This window comes from Hypomesus transpacificus, chromosome 22 (genome assembly GCF_021917145.1).
Source record: "Hypomesus transpacificus isolate Combined female chromosome 22, fHypTra1, whole genome shotgun sequence".
In the NCBI taxonomy this organism is placed as follows: Eukaryota; Metazoa; Chordata; class Actinopteri; order Osmeriformes; family Osmeridae; genus Hypomesus; species Hypomesus transpacificus.
The window spans coordinates 8,023,600-8,047,691 of NC_061081.1; the positions used below are offsets into that span (position 1 = coordinate 8,023,600).

Here is a 24,092-nt window from a genome sequence, read left to right on the forward strand (position 1 = left end):
ATAACCTGAACGAGCCGGGTACCAAAACAGAAATGCACTACCGCCAAGATCCATCAGGGCCAAGCTTCAAGCCAAGGAGGAGTGGGAGCTTGGTAAAAGTATCTCAAACTATCTTCCCCAATCATTTTTTTTTTCTGAACCTGGCTCTAAGTAATAGCTTTTTATTAGAATAATTTTCGCAGAATTTTGCGAGTTTGAAACAAATCAGAAATGGGGAAACTAGAAGCCCACATGTTTTCATCCCTTAAAGATGCCACAGACCTATCATGACGAAGCCAGTGCTTGAGCACCGGAAGCTACTCTGCGCAAGACCGGACAAGACAGAAGTTCAACATGGCACAGCCGTATCTCGGGTTTTCTAGCCTTATTGCGCCACAGAGCTACATCCATAGAAACAAACTGGACACCATCTCCAATGGAAAGTTGGAGCTTGGAAAGATGTTTTTTTTGTGGTTGTGACCTCACAAATCTATCTGTCTCTCAAAGTCAGTGTAATCCCCCTACCTACAACAAAATGACACTTGGTTCAATCTTACACTCCAAGAAAAGTTTGTAACTTCAATAGTAATCAAACACTGACACAAACAGTTAAAACAAATTGTATCAATATAAGTTTATTAGATATTTGTATTAAAATGATATGCATAATGGCAAAGATAACTGTACAGAATATGTTCACAGTTTTATATAAAACAATACAATATGTTCCCTTTCAATTACCAATAAAGAAAGACAGCACAAAAAGCCTACATATTTATGAAGTCACATTGTTACACAAATGCAATATTAAGTGTAATAAAAAATATATTTAAATCATGCTTCAGAAAAACCATTCTGTCTCACAATCATTACAAAATATAAAACAACTTCTGCATAGTTCCATAAAACAAAACACTACTAAACTCCGGGGTAGATGTAGTTGTATACTGTTGTGCAACACAGCTACAGTATGTGTATGTGTGTGCGTGTGTGCATGCATGTGTGTGTATGTATGTTTATGGGTGTGTGTGCATGCTTAATCATCTTTAGGAACAAGACTGGCTAGTTCAGTTGGATCTCTATGTTTTTGACTCACTCCACTAGTTTCTGATTAAATCAGAGCCATTAAATCAATAGTTTTGATGGATCACTTTTGGCTTTGCTTGTGGTTTTAAAGTGCAGAGTCACATGTCGGCCTACAGAATAAACAAACACTGTTTGTTCACCAGAAGTCGATTAGACAAATAAAATACAGAAACTTAAAATGTATTTTCCCTGTTTCACTCAATCTCCCCCTCATCAGTATATACCATAAAATAAAATTGCAATGCCATTTTAACATAATCCTATACCACATACGGTAGAACGATAATAATATAATTGACACATTTGACGCAAGACAAATAGTCCAAACCCTATACATGTAATTACCTCTACACCCTTTCCAAACCACATGAAAGTGTCCATCTTCTCTCCACAGTAATGCCCTTGCTTTTCACATTTACATTGTCTCTACAGTGCCCTTTCACCACAATCGAGTTTTGACTGAATGGCTCTCATGGTGTATTGTGTTTAATACGTGTGTGTGGTGAAAAACAGGCCATAACCTGGTGCATTAAGAGCTGCATGTTCTTCTGTGACTTCCTCATGAGACCTTTAAGTGCTTTAAGGAAGATGAGGTGTGTATCTGTGTGGGTGTTTGCTAGTTTTAAGGAGCCTTTGTGATGTGTGGTAACACATGTACTTGCTACATTAACAAAAGCTGGGAGTGTGTTTGATATGTTGCATGCAGACATTCTGTTAATCATTTTACTGCTTACATAAAACAAAAACAACAACAACAAACACAATGTTTCACATTATGTTGCCATAACCTGGTGGATTTAGACCTGCTAGTTATCTGTGGATGAGTGTGTGTGTTGGGGGGGGGATTTTTAATAGGCTGATTGACATAGCGACTTGTTGCCGTTTGTCCCTCCGTCCAGCAGAGGGTGCTCTTCTGGGTGGAGCTGAGCTTCAAGCCCCTCAGCTTCACTCGACTGGAGGAGCAGATCTATACAGACCTGCTCTGAGGATAAGGGAGGGAGGAGGAGAACATGAAGAACAGAGAAGAATAGAAGAACAACTATTCTTCTGATAGACAGATGGATGGATAGAGGGATGGATGGGGGGCTGCAAGGTGCTGCTTGGATGGCCTTCTCCCTCTTAGTCTAATGGTTTACTCCAGCTGCAAGGAAGCAGAGCTTCAGTTCGCCCTAACAAGTGCTACGGTCCCAAGAAGGTACCGAGCCGCGACCAAGGGGAGCACTGTCGAGGGGCTGCAGTTGTGTCTTCAGACCAGCAGGTGGCGCTTTTTGTGCAGGGCCAGGTGGTCGGAGCGGGAGAAGCTGCGGTCACAGTCAGGGCACTGGAAGGGCTTCACTCCTGTGTGCTTGCGGAAGTGGCGCGTCAGCTCATCGGAGCGGGCAAACTTCCACGTACAGCCCTCCCACATGCACCTGTAGGGCTTCTCACCTGGGGAAGGAAGGGGGATAGAAGGATGGAGGAATGGAGGGACGGGGTGGTGAAGGGACAGAAAGATGGGGGGGATGGATGGATGAGAAGGGAAAACAACAAAAGAGATAAATATCATAATGGAGGGATGGAGCAAACATGAAATGATTTTCTCATTGAATCTTAAGATTCTTGTCAGAATCTGTGTTTCATCTCTCCGTGTATGGGTGTGTGTATGTGTGTGCAGGCGTGTGTGTTGGTGAGGTTTTTGTGTGTGTGTGTGCCTCACCTGTGTGTGTCCTGCGGTGAGCTTTAAGGTGGGAGCTCTTTGTGTAGACTTTGTTGCAGCCTCCAAAGTCACAGCGGTGGATTCGCCGCTTCTTCAGCATATCAGGAGACTCAATGGGCAGTGGGTGCTTCCCATTGGGGTGGACTATTACTGATAGCTTGTTGCCCCTGGGGACAGAGAGAGGAGGACAACAAACATGAGAGGGGTATTTGAGCTTTATCAAGGCAACACATATAAACATAGGAACTGACAGGTGTGATCCAAGAGAATATTGTGATCCAAAAGATATTGGCCAGCAGGTGTCACTGTTCCATCTTGACCACCTCTCGTGTTCCATAAGGTAAGTTCTGGAACTGAACCAGGACCAACAGATACTCATCACCTCCCAGGCGGGACTCTCAGATTGGTCCTTCCACAGCACTGGGGTCAAATTATAGCACTACCTCACCTCTGGTCGGTCAGCCTGTTTGTGTCTGTCCGTCTTTTTGGAATATACTGAATGTTCCAATAGTATGTCTCTATCGGCTCGTGCACACTAATGAGATTCCATTAAGATTCTTAAGACAAACTTATTGTAGACACACTGTTACTACATCCTGGGACATGTTACATGTGTGTGTCTTTGTTTTCTTTTGCGTAGTTTACAGATAGTAAACATAAATACAACAATTTCGTGGCCTGAAGGCCACTGGTTTTACCTGTATTTCACTTTTATTTAACCAGGTAGGCTAGTTGAGAACAAGTTCTCATTTGCAACTCAGGTATCCTACATCTGATAGAGTACAATTGAATATACCATTGACCAATAGACCATAGAGCCAAATGATTTACTATATCTGAAAACCTGTGTCTGTCTGTCCATGTGTGTGTGTGTGTGTGTGTATTTCTGTGTGCATTTTTGTGTTAGGGATGAGGTAAACCCAGGTGTCAAGCATTGAAATATGAATCACTTCCATTAAATGTGTGTGTTTGTGTATGTATGAGTGTGCAAGTGTGTTGAATGGATGGTGGTGACAGCTATGACCAAACCCACTTCCTAACAGTCCAATTATTCAAAGTTGGCATGGTGACAGGAGGGACCTGCCCCAACAACCGTGCGGCAACAAGAGCACCAACACAAAAGGCTACACAGGAAAACACGCCCCTTCACATGCAGCTTCAGGAAGACAGCCAGAGAAGGAGGGAGAAAGAGGAGGAAGGTGATGTCGAGATGCAAGCACTGATCTACAACAGAAGTAATAAGGTGAGAAGGCAACAGATAAGAGTTAAAGGTCAGTCAGATAACTCTAGGAATGAGACCAGACCACTATGTGTGTACATATGGGTGTGAGTGTCTGAATGTCCCAACTTACTCGCCATAGGTTCGCTGAGGGCTGATGACTGATGCCACTTCCTGGTTGTAAGAGGCCGACTCTGATTTGATTGGCTTGTGGATTTCATGCGTGTCGTCTGTAAGTTTCACAGGGCGCTCCGTAGAGGCTGCTGGGTAAAAATCTGGATTAATAAACAAGGAGATGCGTATATTCACACAAAAACACATGCATACACATGCACACACATACACACTAAACTGCCTCATACTTTCAAAGCAAGTGAACATTTTGTGATGGAAGGTGAAACTGGGGGAAGTGAAAGAGAAGAAAACTGATCAAAACTAGGGAGGGCAGGGAGAGATGGCTGAAGCCATGGCGACAATGGAGCAGGGACTCACCTGTCTTATGCGTCCTTGATCCCTGCCTGTGGTCGTCATTGGTGGCAACAGAAGAGGGGCTGAGCCTGATTGGCTGGTGCAGGGAGGAGGAGTAGAGGACCGAGAGGTGCGGGAGCATGACAGGAGACAGCATGACCCCTGAACCCTGGATGACCCCGGTGCCCGAGCCAATCAGAGGGGCCAGCATGGTAGGGAACTGAAGTGGCGGGGCAAGGGAGGGGGACGGCAGGGGGGAGGAGCGGAAGCTGTAAGGCGAGGGCGGGGAGCTGCGGGCTGAAGAGGAGGGGGAGGACGAGGGAGGAGAAGAGGGGGAGGAGGAAGAAGGACGCTTGCTGACCGACAGGTCTACAGGCTCCAGCTGTGTGTGTGGGGGGTTGCCCGAGACAACAGCCGGGATGTGTGTGTGTGCTTGGGTGAAGGGGTGAGTGTAGGGTCCATGGTGGTAGAGGTGAGGGGAGATGATGACACTGTAGCTTTGTGGAGTCATCGTGGGGTAAGACTGGTACAGACCCTGAGTGGGTAGGAGAGGATGGAGGGGAGAGAGAGGGGGAGAGGGAAGTAGGGAGACATTGATAGGGATGGAGAGGTGAGGGGATGGAAGCATGAGAGTTTGTGTAGGGGGGTGGGAGAAAGAAAGAAAGAAAGAGAAAACTGTTATTACAGAAACAAAAGAACAAATATATATTTATATATATATATCTGGTGAGAGCCAGGCTGTTCACAGGAATTTAGTGAACAGGACCAGACTGGTGGAAACCAGTCAGCCTTGGCATGTAGGAGGAGTGTGTGTGTGTGTCAGGTGTTTGTTTATTATGTGTCAAGAGAACATGGGACAAGCATCAGCATGTCTTTAGTGGTCTGGATTCAGGACACATGCACACACAAACAAACTACTGGCATGCACACATGCATACATAGAGCACACGCATGCACGCACGCACACACACACACAGTCTTACCGTTTCCATGTCTGTCGTCAGTGGGTAGTCATACATCAGCATGGCTACACAGGCCAGACCTTTGAAGAAAGACAAATCAACCATCAAGACACAGACACACAAGGGTACATATCCTTTGAGAATAGTTGAGAAGGAGGTACTGAAAAGTCAATGTCTCAAAGTAAAGGGTGTGCAGTTAAGCACGGGAGACAGCTATGTGTGTGTCTCTGTTTGCAACGGTATTTGCATCTGATAGAAATCATACCAAAGGCACATTTCTTTCTGGCAAATAACCTCTCAACTCTGTCTCCTCTCTGTCTGTCTCCTTTCTGTCTGTCTGCCTCCTCTCTGTCTGTCTGTCTCCTCTCTGTCTGACTGTCTCCTCTCTGTCTGTCTGTCTGTGTACTCTATGGGACTAGTCTTAGAGACCTAACACCCTAACACTAAAGTTTCTAAGGTAACCCAATACTAAGGCAAAGTAGCACACACATACACACACACACACACACACACACTACAGAGCTGTCTCCTTCTGTCAATTCTGTTTAGAGTAAAACGTATTAAGTTTCAAAGATGAATCCAGTGACATATACTTTGAATGCGCAGGTTAGACTAAGTGCTTTTGCATATGTGCGTGTATGGATGTGTGTATACTGAGGAATGAAACACAAAATGAATACACAAGAGAATCTTCTATGGATGGCTTCTTCCAGGCAGGAGTATGAGTGTGTTTGTGTCGACCTTACATTTTCAACACGGAAACCCCATGGTAAACACGCAAGCACGCACACACACACACACACACACACACACACAGATCCACGCTCACACCTTCCTATTATCGTCCGAACTGAAAAGAACAGACGTCTTAGGTTGGTGAGTAACCAATTAGAGACAAAGTAGTTGCTATAGGTCTGAAAGGACTGGACTGCAGTAGTTCAGCCAATGGCTGAGGTGTATTCTGACGTGTAGTTCAGCCAGTGGCAAAGGTGTATCCTGGTGTAAAGTACAGTCAATGGCAAAGGTCTATAGCTTGTATTTCAGTCAATAACTAAGGTGTATTCTGGGGTTACTAATAAAGGTATTGTAAAATATCCTAAATGTGTGTAGCATATTGACTGTTTAAGGATGGGAAGAGGAGCAGGGTGTGAGTGTGTGTGTACTTTTTGACAGGACAAGCCCAGCTATTGCATTGTCTCTCATGGTAACCTTTAAATGCTGAAATTCCTGAGATGACATTGCAGATAAAAATGAGGTGTTCTTTTAAGTCATAATTACTGTCATGCCTGATAGGGATGGTTGGTTTGATCAACTAGTTACTTCCACCCTGCAGCTAAGGGGAAGACAGTCATCCCATTGTATCTATCCTATAGTCATTGCCCAAAATATTGGCACTATTGCAATTTTTTTTTTTTACAATGCACCATTTATTCCTGAAAATTGTTGAAATTAAAGCATATTACTGTCCACATATTTATATATCTGGTGTGCAGTAATGAATAAACCTAAATAATTTACTACATCTGAGCTAATTCCACAAATAAATACTCAAATGGTCTGAACAATCTTATTGTCACACATTTATAATGAAATACTTTGATTCCAGTGTATATTATTATTGTTCTACTTTAGAATTGACCACTTCTGAGGTGAATTGAAGGTGTCTGCTGTAAAAAAAAAAAAAAGAATCAAGTATTCAACCAGTTTGAATAAAGAAAAAGATGAATCCTCATGTTTTGTGTCACTGTGTTTTCTGCAATAAGCATGAATAAAAGAGAACCAGAGAATTATCTGAGGACAGGCACAATATTGTTGCCAAGCAAACACAATCTAAAGCTATAAGTCCATCTCTGGAGACACTAATCTTACCACCACACTTTGCAAAAAGTTTAAGGACCAAGTCACTCTAGTCAGCCTTTCTGGATGTGGCCGCAAGAGAAAATGTGATTGCCAGATCAGGGGTCAGATGGCTGAGCTGTTAGGGCATCGGGCTACCAATCAGAAGGTTGCCGGTTCGATTCCTGGCACTTCACCCTACTTGCCTCGGGGGAATGTCCCTGTATTTACTGTAAGTCGCTCTGGATAATGCTAAATGACTAAATGTAAATGTATGATTGCAGAGAAGGTTTGAAGACGGTTCAATGAAAGGAGGTTAAATACAAGGGGATCCAGGAGGACCATTTTGTTGAGAAAAAGACATAGAAAAGCCAGACTGCAATTTGCCAAAACACATGCCAGAGGTTCAGTGATGTTTTGGGGTTTGCTCTGCTGTCTCTAGCGCTGGGTGATGTGTATGGCATCATGACATTAGGTGAGTATTTTGGAGCTCAATGTCAAATCCAGTGTCAGAAATGTGGGTCTCCGTCGAAGCTTATGGGTCTTCCAGCAGGACAAGGACCCCAAACACACTTCGAAAAGCACCCAGGAATAGTTCAAGACGCTGGACTGAAGTGGCTAGCAATGAGTCCAGATCTAAATCCCATTGATAACTTGTGGAGAGATTTGTAGTTTGAAAAAACTCTTCTTATCTGGGAGACCTGAAGCAGTTTGAATAAAAGAGCAATGGGTCAAACTGCCAATACAGAATTGAGGGATGCTTTAATGGTGTAGATATGCCTGATTATAGTTATTTTGACCAAAGGCTATGCTACCAAATATTAAGTCTAGGGTGTCAATGGTATAAATGCTATTTATGTAAATTTTCTGGAATGGATAATATTTTTGGTCATGTCTGTATAAATGTGAGAGAGGTTGTCTCGAGAGTGGTTTGCAAATATTTTCCTTTCAGGTAACAAACATGACTGTGTACTTGTCTCCAACCCATTCAGCAAACACTGACAACTCTCTCTCACTCTTGTTCTTTTCCCCTGCTCTCCAACCCCTCTCTCTTCTTACACTCTCACCCTCCTCTCCCCATCTCCCTTTCTCGATCCCGAGTCTCCCCCCGTCTCTTTCTCTCTCCCCCTTCTGTTTCCATTTGAACAAGACCCAAGTACCAGACAGCAAAATTACTTGAGCGAAGGGGAAAATACTGTGGCTTTATGTTGCTGGCTATGGATTTGAGTAACACATACACATACACAGAGAGTGCTGGTTCGGCAAAAATGCAACAAAAAAAGAAATTATATTTCACCAAACACATGCGCACAAGCACATGTTTAATAGTAACTGCCTGGAGATGATGAGCTCACCAGTGAGACCAAAAACCTCCAGACAACTGCTCCATCCAGACGGCAACCCTAGTCTTTCAATATTGGCACCCATTCCAAGACAATCACACTGCAACCATTCCAAGACCATGCTTCAACCACACTGCAACCATTCCAAGACCATGGTGTTCGACCAGGCCATTCTTTAACCAGGCCCAGACTGAGGGAGACCAGTGGGATCAGGGGAGGACCAGGGGGACTAGAGAAGGAGAAGAAGGAGTAGGGGAGGAGCAGGGGGAGCAAGAGTGCCAGGGGGAGAACAGGAGAAGCAGGAGGGCCAGAGGATGAACAGAAGAGGAGCAAAGAGGGGCTAGGGAAGGACCATAAGACGGTGAGGAGCAGGGTAAGACCAGGGGAGGCTCTAGCTAACCTAATGTTAATCAGCAAGTTGTAGCATAGCTAGCTACTGTAACCAAAGTATGACAACACATTTAGTCAGCCAAGATAAGATAAGGGGGTAGCTGGAGACTTGGGGACAGGGAAATAAAAAACAGCAGGGGAGGAGCAGGGGAGGAGCAGGGGAGGAGCAGGGGAGGAGCAGGGGAGGAGCAGGGGAGGAGCAGGAGGACCAAGGGAGGAGCAGGAGGACTAGGGGAGGAGCAGGAGGACCATGGGAGGAGCAGGGGAGGAGCAGGAGGACCAAGGGAGGAGCAGGAGGACCATGGGAGGAGCAGGAGGACCATGGGAGGAGCAGGGGAGGAGCAGGGGAGGAGCAGGGGAGGAGCAGGAGGACCAAGGGAGGAGCAGGGGGACTAGGGGAGGAGCAGGAGGACCATGGGAGGAGCAGGAGGACTAGGGGAGGAGCAGGAGGACTAGGGGAGGAGCAGGAGGACCATGGGAGGAGCAGGAGGACCATGGGAGGAGCAGGGGAGGACCAGGAGAGGATCAGAGGAGGAGCAGGGGAGGAGCAGGAGGACTAGGGGAGGAGCAGGAGGACCATGGGAGGAGCAGGAGGACCATGGGAGGAGCAGGGGAGGACCAGGAGAGGATCAGAGGAGGAGCAGGGGAGGAGCAGGAGGACCAGGGGAGGAGCAGGAGGACCAGGGGAGGAGCAGGAGGACCGGTGGGGGGGCTTAAATGACCAGAGGAGGACCAAGGGAGCAGCAAACAAGGAACAGAGGGAGACCTAAGAAGAAGCTGACTGCAGGCCCCAGGGGGGAACAGTGGAGGCCGGACATGGGGGAAAAGAAACAGGATCCAATAGCGTGTGGACACACATGCGTAAACACATACTGTATGGACTAACAGGCACATCTTAACCATTAGGACAGGAAAGCTTTGAGGCTTTCCAGACATCTGAAAAGACAATGCAAGAGACTGCCAAAGAGATATAGTTAGTGAGTGAGTGATAGACAGAGAGAGAGAGAGAGAGAGAGAGAGAGAGAGAGAGAGAGAGAGAGAGAGAGAGAGAGAGAGAGAGAGAGAGAGAGAGAGAGAGAGAGAGAGAGAGAGAGAGAGAGAGAGAGAGAGAGAGAGAGAGAGAGAGAGAGAGAGAGAGGAAGCCCTCAAAGGTTAGTCAGACTGTTATTATTTCTACAGTGTGAAGGGTTGGGATTGGGGGCTGATGGGGGTGTTGCTGCAGGGGGGCTGTGGTTTCCTGTCCCTCTTCCTACCCCTCCCGCTCCCCACTAAAGAATGACAGAGCAAGAGAGAAAGAGAGAGGTGAATCAAACGGAAAAGGGAATTAGGAGAAAGATGGAAGAAAACACTGTAGCAGCTCTAACCAAAATGTGACAAAACCCAAAGATAGAGAACTGGAAAGAAGGAAGAAAACTATGCAGGGCCCTCAAGTCTCACGCATTCGCTGCGGAAGTCTCACGCATTTCAACCATTTCACACACAACACCTTGAATCTCTCATGCTGAGAAGTAAGGGATAACTTGTCCCGCTATATACAATCAGAAAGACCCCCCCCCCAGATTTTAGTACCCAAACATTGACAGGTATGGTCATCTCATAACCATTCAACTTCAAACCTCTACTTAACCAAACATCTAGCTAGTTCTAGCTAACAAAACAGCCTACTAGTTAGCTCTAACCAAACCGTCAACCAGCTAACTGTAGCCTAGCTAGCTACAATAACCATCAGTCAGTCCAGATAAGAAAGAGGTAGCTGAGGACTTGGCTAGAAACTGGCTTTATCTATGCTGCTGTAGGCTAATAAACTTGTGTTATAAAAGTGTTTTGCTTGTGTTTACAATTGAGTAACATCACCTTAGTAAGGTTTATGTGTCCATGTTGCTGTCTTCACAGAGACACAAGTACATCCATGAGTTTAATATTTAGCCCCAATGTTGTCTAGGGCATGCCCTTTGAGCAGTGTGTGTGTGCGCGTGTGCGCGTGTGTGTGTGTGTGTGTGTGTATTGTTCCGGTAGATAACATCAGCTTGTTGATTCAGGAAAAGAGGCGTAAGGGGTGGGTGGAGTGTCTGGGTGTAGGCTGTGTGTGTGAGAGACACACAGAGGTCGCCCTCCTAATCCTCCTTTCCACCCTTCCACCCCCCACATCCCTCCCTCCCTCCTGGCTCCAAACAGGATAAAGGCTTCATGTGCCAAGTGGAATGTGTGACGCAAGCCACAGCCTTGAAACAAAGCACAGGAAACACAGGACAGGGGAGGGGGGGAGGGGGGGGGCGAGGTAGAATGAATGCCAGAATGAGTTCAAGCTGTCTACCAGTTTTACAGTAGACAGTACAGTGGGTGGAACACACACACCTCTGGTTACCATTATTATCATGATAACCTACAGTACCAGTCAAAAGTTTGGACACATAGAATGGGAAAATGTGTCCAAACTTTTGACTGGTACTGTACGTGACGTGAACAACGTGATACTTTGCCAACCTGTGTTTTGCTTGTGTGTGTATCTGTATCTGTGTGTATGTGTATCTGCATGTGTATATGTGTATGTATCTGTATGTGTGCGTGTGTGTATGTGTATGTTTGTATGTACAGTATCAGTCAAAAGTTTGGACAATGTGTTCAAACTTTTAACTGGTACTGCATGTCCTAACCTTACAATGGCAACTGTAGAAAAGCTGTCCCAACTCTCCTTTAGTCTTCCAATCCTATAGTAGGCTATAGTATAGGCTAAGTAGTAGCTATAGTCCATATAGTGTGGTTCTTGTAGGCTAGTGGATAATGGGTCCAATTGTATTGTATAGTTCCTATAGTAGAGTAGCCTATCGGTCCACTAATAAAGTACTTATCTAGGCCTTCCAGAGTTTCAGTCGCCTATTGAGGAGCCAAACACAGCCTACATAAATGTATTTGACTGTTCTGCCGTGATCAAACAACTCACTATTGAATTCTGGTCTTGGTGACACGCTGAGAAAGATAAAGATATCTACTTTGAGTGATAGCACGAGTCCTATCTTGATACACACACAAGCACATACACACATAGTGGGGTAAAGTAGATGAGGTAACATAGCCTACTGTAACAGTCACTCTTCTGTCTTGTCTGACCCCTTTCCTTTCCGAATTAAAGTTCTTAAACAATTATCATTAAGATTATAATATTACAATTAAATCAATGAAGTAGGCTGCATATAGGTAAATAAATTAATCATGGTGCAACATTTTTTATCTTAATTGATCTTGACAATAACACTAATACAATCAAAATGGAAGCTTTATATGCTGCGAGTGACCTTATAGAGAAGCAAAAAAACTTACTTCACAGAGGAAATGTAGTATATTCTGCTATATTTCCTTAGTTAAAATCTTCCGGGGGATCAGTAAAAAGCTCGGTAAAGTTCCGTTCCGATGAAAACGTGACGCAGGCGAAATGCACACAGTCGTGTCACTGACATCGGTCACCGAAAACAAAACGTCCGAATGATAGATCGCGGGGATTGGCAACTCGACAAAACTTCCCCAAGTTACGAAACTGCGCTCCTTTTTCTCCCTTGGTCTTTAAAAACTCCCCGTGAAGAGTGCGCTGTGCGCGTCACATGATCACTTGGTGGGACGAGTCCAAGGAGGGGTCGGGGAGCTGGGCGGGACTGGGCGGCTTGCGGGAGGCGAGGGTGTGGTCGCACAGTTGACTGTGTACAGTATAGTGTGTCTGTGTGTGCTCTATAAGGAAACGGAACTGTAGCCCAGAGAGGGAAGATGAAACCAAGGGCGTGACGGCGGGCACCCGCGTGAAGGCGCAGGACCTGACGCGCCGTACAAGGAATTAAAGATTCCTGGCAAGAAAAGAACCGGGAGAGCAAGATGTGCCAGGGATGTGAAAAGCAAAGCAAAACCTCTCAGACTAATATATCTAATTGTCTATCTTGCTCTGGCCTTTAGTTCTGGTTTGTTAAGGCAAACACATCTATGTAAGCACACACACACACACAAAACTCAAGTCACTCTCCTGACCATTAATGATGCCAACACACATCCATCCAATTACTGTATTGACACTCTCTAGAAGACATTCACCCAACAGGTAATGTAACCACACACAAACCTCCAGGTTTCCTGCCATCACTGTATACCACTGTTAATTTAACAGATGTACACACTCACAAACACACACAAACCTCCAGGGAGAGAGTTGAAGGCAGCAGAATACTGACAATCCTGAGAAGAAAACTTCCAAGGCATGTCCTTATCAAGTGGTAATCTTTTTCAATGGACCTGTGATTGGCTGACACCACGCATGCATTTTTAGGTTTAGTTAAAGGTGTAGATTTTAGGGTTTGAGTGAGTTAGACAGGTTTATGGTTTGAGTGAGTTAGACAGATTTAGGGTTAGCCTGTACTGCAAATAATAATGTACTATCTCAGGTAGTTGACCTCAGTCGTCAGACAAGGTCCTCGAGACACGTGGTATATGCTTTATGCAAATCCAACAATCCTGCCCTGATGGAAAACATTTGACACGAGGCATGAGGTGTGTTAAGTTTGTGCGTTACTGGGTGTGTTGAAAGTACAACACCATTGCTTTCTCTTGTATTTACCTCTTGATGGGCACAGTAGGAAGTTTACTGCAGGAAAGGGAGGACAAATAGAAGAGGACAGGAATGGAAGGACAGGAAGAGGAGGACAGGAAAGAGATGGGGAGCTCAGGGGGGAGTAGGGTGGGGGGAGGGGGGGAGAAAGGGGGAGTGGAGGGGGCTAGAGAGAAGGGGAATGAATCAAAGCTAAAGTATAGCTGCGTTTCCCAAATCTGTATCTCTGACACAAGAGACTGAGAGGGCGGGGTAACTGTCAATAATTATTTTATTCGGCCAATCAGAGCCTTATAATCCTGTCAATTAAAACACCTATTTCACCAATATGCACCCTAAACCTGTTGTTAATCAGTTTTTGATTCTGCAAATCAGCTCACCTTATTGGAAGGGGGAGGTACACAAACAAGTCAAGCTCCATCAATGTGTTAAGTTGCCTGTACAATTTAGGCCTATCCTACAGGGATTCCATTGCTTTGCTAGGCATCATCAAATGAGGACTTACTTACTGGACAACATTTCAATTGGCAATTTAAAATACATTACAATCTACTTAATTAATTAATTTTTACATACTGTCACTTAACGCTTATTGCGTTTCACAGCGCAGATACAGATGAACAAGGCTGACTGAAAACCCTGCTACATCAGTTTGAATCATCTTTTATTCCAAATAATTTTCTTCATGGATGAACTGGCTATCTAGCTAGCACCAAGGCAGTATAAAGTGGATACTATGTTTATATAATATTGTATTTAATATTTATTTTATATATAGGCCAATATCATGTGTTCATCAGATGACTAAGATGCCTAATCTTCTGGGGGAACTGCAGGAACATTCTAGTTCCTTGAAAATTAAGTTAATTAGTAGTTTAATAAAAGGACATCTACAGGTGTGAATATGACTGATACACAAACATAGGCGTGCAGAGGGTGCCCATTTACAATCTAGAAGGGCCTGTCAAAGCAAGTAAACTATGATTAAGGTGAAAGCTAGATAATACCTAACACATAGCTGACAGGTCTGGAAAAAAACCCTCACAAACACACATCTCCACAAATTACACCAGGCATTTTAAAGAAGTTCCAGAGAATACAATTAGTGACTGACTGACAGAAGTTCCCTGGAAGACAAACAGGATACAAAGGGTCTCATGTTATGGCTGATTGGTGTATGTGCCAACTTGCCAAGCATATGTTTTGAAACAAAGTGAAATACCCTTTTATGTTTAATAAACTGTTCCTGCATTCTATCACACCAGTTGTAAAACTTCCTTTCAAAATGTACAGCCACTGTAGTGATTTTAAATCGTTTTGGAGCATCAAATGTTGTTGTTGTTGCTACATTAGCCTCTAGTCCAGATTATTCTTAATTTGGGGACCCTTGCCTATCTTGTGAGTGATTAGGAGCTTTGAGGAGCCCTCACAACTCCACTTGTCTGTGGCGTAGTCAAGTATGTAGCACATATGCATACATTACAGAGTTACTGGTAGTGCTAATGGCCTTCATACCATACAAGCGGGAGCATGGTTGCACCTCTAGAGAGAGGGGGAATGAATCAAAGCTAAAGTATAGCTGCATTTCCCAAATCTGTATCTCTGACACAAGAGACTGAGAGGGCGAGGTAACTGTCAATACTTATTTTATGCGGCCAATCAGAGCCTTACAATCCTGTCAATTAAAACACCTATTTCACCAATATGCACCCTGAACCTGTTGTTAATCAGTTTGTAACTCTGCAAATCAGCTCACCTTATTGGAAGGGGGGGGTACACAAACAAGTCAAGCTCCATCCATGTGTTAAGTTGCCTGTACGGTTTAGGCCTATCCTACAGGGATTCGACTTCCATTGCTTTGCTAGGAACAATGCTGACTGACAACACTGCTACAACAGTTTGAATCAGCTTTTATTCCAAATAATTTCCTTTATGGATGAACTGTCTAGCAGCAAGGCACATAAAAAGTGAATACTATGTTACTATAATATTGTTTTTAATATTTATTTTCTAGTGGCAAATATCATGTGTTCATCAGATGACTAATCTACCTAATCTTCTGGGGAAACTGCAGGAGCCTTCTGGTTCCATGAAAAGTAGTTCTACAATTAAAACGTACAGTAAGTTGAGGTAGGAAACAGCTTATGAGTGTTAATTTGTAGTTTTATAGAAGGATTCCTAATGCTGTGCCACCATAAGACATCTACAGGTGTGAATATGACTGACACACAAACACAGGCGTGAAGAGGGTGCCAATTTACAATCTAGAAGGGCCTGTCAAACAAGTAAATTATGATTAAGGTGAAAGCTAGATAATACCTAACACATAGCTGACAGGTCTGGAAAAAAACCCTCACAAACACACACACCTCCACACATTCCACCAGGCATTTTAAAGAACTTCCAGAGAATACAATTAGTGACTGACTGGCAGAAGTTCCCTGGAACACAAACATGATCCCAATGTAAGATAATATGCAGTATCACAGTCTGGGAATTACCTTTCTCTTTCTCTTTCTCCCTCTCATACACACACATTAGTCCTTTCTTAAGTCCTATAAATTGTGAGGTGGAGCCTCCATGGATTGGATGTGTTTGTCCAGACCATCTCACAAATGCTGGATTGGATTGAGATCTGTGGAATTTGGAGGCCAAGTCAACACCTTGATCTCGTCGCTGTGTTCCTCTAACCATTCCAGAACAATTTGAGCTTACTTTGAGGACGCCATGTTCACTTTCATGCCTAATACAGCCCCTCACTGACAGGTGCCAGGATCCTGAGATCAGCAGTGTTCTTCACGGCAGGGGGTCTCATGTTATGGCTGACCGGTGTATGTGCCAAGCATATGTTTTGAAACAAAGTGAAATACCTTTTTATTAGTGCTGTCAGTTTAACGCGTTATTAACGGCGTTAACGCAAACCCAAATTAACGGTGTCAATTTTTTTATCGCGCGATTAACGCTCTTTTTGGCCTAGCAAACATTGTAGTTTTTTTTCACATGCTGTTGCAACAACTACCGAAGTTAGAAAAACTACAACACCACACCGGATCTAGCCAGACCGGAAACAAAACAACAGGCACGCTACACACTTGTTTGGCTTGCGATCCGGCTAAAGCGTAGTAGCAGAGCCCGTTTACGGATATGAGACATTCTCTGGTAGTAGGTTAACTTTACGTTTTGAGTAGATGGCGAGCGCGAGACGCCGAAATGGATGCCAATAAGATTCTGAATGGAAAGTTTACTTTTAAAAAGTTGCCAAATGGTTCCATTGACAAGACCAAAGTGATCTGTGTGTTTTGTCGTTGTAAAATGAGCTATCATTGCAGCACGTCCAGTCTGAAATACCACTTGATGGCCAAGCACACAGATGATGCAAATTCTCCGCCCCCTCGTCAAAGCCAGGCGATTGCAATGTTGTTTTCAATAACAAAAAATATGTGCACGAAGCAATCCGAACCACTTTTCCATGTTGATAAGAGCATTAAAATTTGAAAAAAGAATGGGACAAAAAGAAATCAAGGGACATTTAGAATAGATACAAATAGAAATGTGCGATTAATTGTGATTAATCGCGAGTTAACTATGACATTAATGCGATTAATCGCGATTAAATATTTTAATCGTTTGACAGCACTACTTTGTATGTTTAATAAACTGTTCCTGCATTCTATCACACCAGTTGTAAAACTTCCCATCAAATTGTACAGCCACTGTAGTGATTTTAAATCGTTTTGGCGCATCAAATGTTGTTGTTGTTGGTACATTAGCCTCTAGTCCAGATTATTCTTAATTTGAGGACCCTTGCCTATCTTGTGAGTGATTAGGAGCTTTGAGGAGCCCTCACAACTCCACTTGTCTGTGGCGTAGTCAAGTATGTAGCACATATGCGTACATTGCAGAGTTACTGGTAGTGCTAATGGCCTTCATACCACACAAGCGGGAGCACGGTTGCACCCCAGTAGTTATATTGTTAAAAATGCCACGGGGAACAGTTCAGTGTGTGGGTTTGGGTGGGGTCAGTGTAGCTGTGTGTGCTTGGGTGGGGTCAGTGGATCTGCATTCTCACCCTGGAAGAGTTCTGCTTCCTCTTCACTGTTCTGAAATATCCAGTGGAGTTTATTGTTCTCCTGACGAATGACGCCCTCCCTCACCCCCACCCTAAACACACAGAGCAGATCGCCTCACAACGGATTGGTTCATGTTACATTTCACATTTATTCATTTAGCAGACACTTTTGTTACACTTTACGAAACTAAACTCTAGCATGGAGTTAGTGTGTGCATGTGACAAGGAGCTGAACATGCGTTGTAAAAAGAGTATGGGAGATGACTGTCAGGGTGAGGGAGGTGAGGGGTTGAGAGAGGGGTTCACGGACACTTGGGATCTGCTGACAGAAGAGCGTCACACCCACACTGTGGCGCCTGACCTTCTCTTGCCCACAGCAACGCCCTGACACACACACACACACACATTTATACACAGAGAAAGGCAGACACACACACACACGGACATGTGCACACGCACAGGGAGAAGGACAGACACAGACACACAGAGACAGAAAGACACACACACAAAACAAGACACCACACTCCTCTGCTGCTGCAGGACATGATACAGATCTAAATACATTTTTTGATGTCAGAACATTTATCAACTTCATCAACAAAATGAAGCATGCGAACGTTTGTATTCATGCACACCTACACATTATTACTGCACCGATGTGGGAACACAAGTGAGATTAAATCTACATTTTGTAGAACTTTACGCAACAAAAACGTGTTCCAGGTAGGCAGCCAGACTACTGTGCCCCCATTGTCTGGATGGTAGGAGCACACACAAACAGAAACACATTAAGATCCACACAGAAACATGAGTGATGTTGAAATAAAGATGTTGTGCTTCTTGCTGAGTCCCAGCAGAGGTGAAGTGTTTTAGGCCTCCTGCCACATCTGTACACTACAGGCGCCAACCCCTTACCCTCATCTCACATCATGCCACAACCCCTTACCCTCATCTCACATCATGCCACAACCCCTTACCCTCATCTCACATCATGCCACAACCCCTTACCCTCATCTCACATCATGCCACAACCCCTTACCCTCATCTCACATCATGCCACAATCCCTTACCCTCATCTCACATCATGCCACAACCCCCTTACCCTCATCTCACATCATGCCACAACCCCTTACCCTCATCTCACATCATGCCACAACCCCCTTACCCTCATCTCACATCATGCCACAACCCGTGGAGCGTTGGATCATGTCCTCTCTTCTCAACCCCACGGTCATGCGAGCACTTTTTATAGTCCCTATGATAGCCTGTTCATACAGGCAGTACAAAGGCATGCCCGCAAGCACACGCACGCATGCACACAGGTGCATACACTGAAAAGAAAGTCCAGACCAAAGAGACATGTTTTAGGTTTTGTAATGTATTTCAGAGTATACAGTAAATAGTAATCATTAAAACAATGTGCAATGTACGTCTAAAGTCTAACTCTTTACAGTGTCAATCAAGAAGGTTCTGTTTTGCAGGTACATCATGTTAACCACATGCATTATACGTTACAGCACACTGGGGACAACACACACCCGCACGCACGCACACACACACACAAAGCGGTCAGGGCAGTCAAGTGTGCACAGACAGTGTGATTGTTTCTGTGTCTAGAGGATAGGCAGATACCAATCAGGCATCAGGTGGATTTACAGAAAAAAGAGGAAGAGAAGAAGGAATAATTGGACAATGCCATCTTCTCTCTCATCCCAGTAAATACAGCACTCCTTCCACAGCATCAGTGTGTGCAGCAGTAACCCTCCTTCCACAGCATCAGTGTGTGCAGCAGTAACCCTCCTTCCACAGCATCAGTGTGTGCAGCAGTAACCCTCCTTCCACAGCATCAGTGTGTGCAGCAGTAACACAACCAGCTTTAGAATGCTCTTCAGTCACCCTCCCCTGGCATCCACACGGACAAACTCTTTCCTCTTTGCCCTCCCTTCATCTCCTCAGTTCATCTTACTGTATTACATCTTACCATCTCTCTCTCGCTGCTTCTCTTTGGCAGTAATGCAAGTCTCCTCTTCACCATTGGTAGGTTCTGGTGATGATGATCACTCTTATGATTCTCTTTGGTCTTGTTTTCCGAGGTTCCAGTCTAACTGCATCCAGAGAACCCAGGCACTTAGACAGTCTTCTGTGATCCACGTCAACAGTCAAACCCAACTGGGCATTGGTGTGGCTGTGGGCTCTGTACTTCTTTGGGGCCAGTTGGTCAGATAACTCACACGTTTGTTTATATATAAAGTAGGGTAAGGGCAGGGGTCTTTGGGGTCAAAGTTCACAAACCTACTAAGAAGTCACCAGCAGTGGCCTCTCACTGAGGAGAGTGGGGAACTCAGTGCTCTAGTCTCTTATCCATCCTTCTCTCCTCTTTCGTCAACTCCTATAAAGTATAAAGGGAGTGTTTGCGGACATGGCTCTGCTTCTCTCCTCCTCCTTTAGCTGTCCCTCTGGCAAGTTCTGTGGGGGCTAGAGCCTCTCAGGGAGGGCCAGGGGGTGAGAAAGGGCCGCGCCCAACGGCCCCAGCGCCCCGCCATCTCCATCAGGGAGCCCTCGATCCGCACGGAGCCTGTCGGCAGCGACGTCCAAGCCGGTGTGTGCGTCTGCTGCGTGTGTGTGTACGCCCAGGCGGGTGAGCAGGGCGTGGAGCTGTGTGACGGTATCCTGCAGCCGGCTCTTGTCCTCCTCCAGGACACCCAGCTGGGCCCTCAGGAGCCCCTCAGACTGGGACAGCATCTGCACACGGGCCTCCAGACCCCCAACGCGAGCCTGGGACACCTGAGGAGAGACCACCATGCTTTACACTGGCCTGGATCACTGTGCTATACTGGACATGGGGGTATTTGTACAGTTTGGTGTGTGTGTGCATTTGTAAATGTATGGAGTGAGTGCATGTGTATTGTGTAAATATGGAGTATTTGATGTGTTAGTTGATGTTTGGGTTGTGCGTGTACAGTATATTAGTAAACATGGGAGGGGGGGGGGTGTATCAGGTGGATGTGTATTTATTAGTAAATGTGCGGTAATTGTGTGCGTGCATGTGTATTAGTAAATGTGGCTGTGTGTGTATAAGTAAATGTGTGTGTTTACCTGTAGTTCCTCGAGCAGATCCAAGTTTTGCTGCCGAAGGCTCTGATTGGTCCTTTCCAGCTGAGCGGCCCGCTGTGATTGGTTGAGCGTGGGGGGCGGATCCATCAGCTCGTCTTGAAGGACGTGGTACTCTACCTCGTACGCCTGCAGCTGCTTGGACAGGTCCATCTCACACACCTACACATACACACACCCGTTACAACACACCACTCACTGCTAAACACACCCAGAATGCTGTATGGTGTTTTTTACTCTTAATCTCTCCTGCACATTTCCCCATTGTGGGACTAAAATGGATCATGTTATCTTATCTTAAGAGAACAATAAATAGATGTCATGTGCGGGTCAGGGTTTATTAACACCGCTTTGAGAGCCAGTTCAAACCCACTAAATAATCTGACCCGCAAGCCACCACCGTTACACCTGCCAGTAGAGGCAGACAGAGTAGCACCTACACTGTACACAGCGTGCAGCACCTACACTGTACACAGTGTGCAGCACCTACACTGTACACAGCACCTACACTGTACACAGCACCTACACTGTACACAGCGTGCAGCACCTACACTGTACACAGCACCTACACTGTACACAGTGTGCAGCACCTACACTGTACACAGCACCTACACTGTACACAGCGTGCAGCACCTACACTGTACACAGTGTGCAGCACCTACACTGTACACAGCACCTACACTGTACACAGCACCTACACTGTACACAGCACCTACACTGTACACAGCGTGCACAGAGCTGATCCTGCTGCAGGGGGCAGCTCGGGAACTGGGCTATATCAACACTGAAGATGAGATCATTACACAACCTGTCAGCCTGACAGGGGGGGGGGGGGGGTAACTTAACATGACTGTCAGCTATGACAACACGGAGGTACAATTACAGCTATTGTGTTGCTGCAAACGAAAATGGAGATGGCCAATTTTGGGAAATTGGCAACATGCACGTTCATGAACCGGCACCTGCCTCGTCACCCCCTCCTCTCATCTGCATTTTGCTTTCCGGCACCTTCTGATTTACAAACAAACCACTGCTTAACAGTGAAGAGCCCAGGGAGCTTTCAGAAAAATTTCTTATAAAAGTTAACAAAAATGTGTATCATTTAATGTACAAACAAGATAGTTTGAAAAGCAAGAACCCCCGCCCCCCCCCAGAGACAGAAGTGCCTACCTGGTTGATGGTCTTCTCCATCTGCACCAGGCCCAGGTTGGGCAGGGTGGTCTTGATGAAGTCCACGATGGTCTCCAGACTGTCGTGCTGCAGGATCAAGGGCTTGTGACTCCCCAGAAGACTCAGAGCCACCTGGACAGGACGTCACGTCACCATGACACAGCAGAATCCTTTAGAGACGACCTTTCTCTTCATCATATAAACACCAAATACATTTGTGTATAAAAAATAATAATTCTACCTTGAAAATGACCTCGGAACCCTGGAGAAACAACATGTCTAAAAACCAAAAGGAAGAGAGAGCTTTCTTTAGAGAGGACCAGTCAGGATTGATTGCATTACTTGATACCATCACTCCTCACTCCCTTACAGGTAAACACATAGACATACACAAACACATGGATGCAGAATGCATGGGCCAGTGAGTACTGGGGGGTTAGGATGGCATGATAGAAGCACTGGGGTCAATAAAGGCGTGGAATAAACAAATTTAAGTAATCCAGGGTAAAACAGAATGGAATGTGTGTGGTTAGTGTGGGGCTGTGTGTGTAGTTTGGGGCTGTGTGTGGTTAGGGTGGGGTTGTGTGTTGTTAGGGTGGGGTTGTGTGTTGTTAGGGTGGGGTTGTGTGTGTGGTTAAGGGAGGGGTGTGTGTGTGGTTCAGGGAGGGTTCTGTGTGTGGGTATGGTGGAGTTGCGTGTGGTTGTTGTGTGTGTGATTAGCATGGGGCTGTGTGTGTGGTTAGGAAAGGAAAAGGTGATGGTGTGAAAGAGAATCCCAAACAGGCACCCACGCGTACACAGACGCACATGCAGCGCTATGCTCAGAGGAGCATGGCGGAGCCAGAGGTTGGCTTCAGAGACGGTTCCTTCCAGTTACAAGGAAGGAATTTAAAGGAAGGGGGTGTGGACGAAAAAAAACAGGTGGAGGAAGACTCACCTTCAAACACAAAACGGTTCCTCAAACAACCTAACATACCAGAAATCTGAGGACAGAGTAGGTGTGCGTGCGAGCGTGCAGGTGTCTGTCGGTGTGTGTGTGCACAGAAATCTTTGAAATCTTACACAGAACCAAAGAATGCTGCCTTGTGGGAGGAACATATTTCAGTGAAATGTTGGTGAACATAAGTACATGATTGCCTGCACAAAGCTTACGTGTGTGTGTTTGTTTAAGTTTGTGTGTGTATATGTGTAAAGAAATGTCCCAAAGAGCCAAACAAGGTCACAGTTTGATAGACGCTAAGCCAGCTAAATTGACAAGATTGACAGAATAGACTCTCTCCCTCTCCCCGCCTACCAAAGACTCGGGCCACAAACCCAAGGGGGAAGTGTGAGGCAAAGGTGGTGAGGAACCAGGGGGCAGCGTAGAGGCTGGGCCCGATCTCCTGCTGCTCCAGGTGGAGGTACAGGTCCCTGTGGTAGTCATGCAGCAGCCTGGACAACTGGTACATCTGGATCTGACACACACACACACAGACACACACACACAGACAGCCCTCGTGTGTGTGAGAATCAGGAAGCCGTTAAACTGTGCATAAAGCTTTTGTTAGCGTGTGTGTGTGAGGTACCTGGAGTATGATCATGTCGGGCCGGTACTGCTTGCGGAGCCCCATGTCGTACATGAGGAACTTGAGCATGTAGAAGGCATCCTCCTCCCCCATGTGGAGCAGGAGGACCCCTGCCACGAAGGACAGGCCCTGGCAGTAGCCCACCTGGGGGGGGACGTCTGTTATAGTGGGGGTGCCTTGCTGTGTGCTTTGCGAGGTTGTTTGGCAGCGCTTGTGTGTGAACATGTGCGTGCATGCGTGTGCTTTGCTGTGAGCGAGCGTTTATCTGTCGGTGTGTAGATGTGTGTGTGCTCTGGTGTATGCGCGTGTGTTTTGAGCTGTGTGTAGATGTGTGTGTACCTCAGGGTCAAGGAGGGAGTAAGCCTTCAGGAGGTTGTAGAGAGACAGCTGCCCCGCCCCCAGCTGAGCCTGGAAATAGGGATGTGTGGGAAACGTACGACCTGAGAGGAGACGGAGGGGAAGGAGAAGGGGATGACAGAGAGAGGGAGGGGAATTAGAGAGAGAGAGAGAGAGAGAGAGAGAGAGAGAGAGAGAGAGGGAAATATAGTTAGAACTATGCACATCTAATCCTTGATCTTCTGTGTGTGTGTGTGTGTGTGTGTGTGGACGTAGG

General features: G+C 45.6%; 2 protein-coding genes across 8 annotated transcripts in view; both read right to left on the bottom strand.

The window, feature by feature from the left end:
• Positions 1-588: 588 nt before the first annotated feature.
• Positions 589-17,728, bottom strand: klf3 (Kruppel-like factor 3 (basic)). The gene is made up of 6 exons (XM_047045727.1): positions 17,634-17,728; positions 5,432-5,490; positions 4,473-4,983; positions 4,114-4,243; positions 2,762-2,928; positions 589-2,493 (listed from the first exon to the last, which is right to left on the bottom strand). The coding sequence occupies exons 2-6, from the start codon at positions 5,471-5,473 to the stop codon at positions 2,312-2,314; spliced, it is 1,032 nt and encodes a 343-aa protein (XP_046901683.1). The 5' UTR covers positions 5,474-5,490; positions 17,634-17,728; the 3' UTR covers positions 589-2,311.
• A 1,263-nt stretch (positions 17,729-18,991) lies between these two features.
• The window catches only part of tbc1d1 (TBC1 (tre-2/USP6, BUB2, cdc16) domain family, member 1), a 29,496-nt gene continuing 24,395 nt past the window's right edge, over positions 18,992-24,092 (bottom strand). For all 7 annotated transcript variants that reach the window (XM_047045719.1, XM_047045720.1, XM_047045724.1 and 4 more), the window contains 7 exons: positions 23,819-23,919; positions 23,480-23,623; positions 23,209-23,368; positions 22,156-22,193; positions 21,915-22,046; positions 20,730-20,906; positions 18,992-20,417 (listed from right to left, as the gene is read on the bottom strand). In XM_047045719.1, coding sequence (XP_046901675.1) covers positions 20,109-20,417; positions 20,730-20,906; positions 21,915-22,046; positions 22,156-22,193; positions 23,209-23,368; positions 23,480-23,623; positions 23,819-23,919 — 1,061 coding nt within the window. In that variant the 3' untranslated portion in view covers positions 18,992-20,108. The remainder of the gene's footprint in view (positions 20,418-20,729; positions 20,907-21,914; positions 22,047-22,155; positions 22,194-23,208; positions 23,369-23,479; positions 23,624-23,818; positions 23,920-24,092) is intronic.

Coding starts and splice junctions, on each gene's coding strand:
- klf3 (XM_047045727.1), bottom strand. CDS start 5,473: ATGCTGATGTATGACTACCCACTGACGACAGACATGGAAACG. Junction 2,929..4,113: donor CCTCAGCGAACCTATGGCGA/GTAAGTTGGGAC, acceptor CTCTGTCCCCAG/GGGCAACAAGCTATCAGTAA. Junction 2,494..2,761: donor TCACCGCAGGACACACACAG/GTGAGGCACACA, acceptor TTCCTTCCCCAG/GTGAGAAGCCCTACAGGTGC.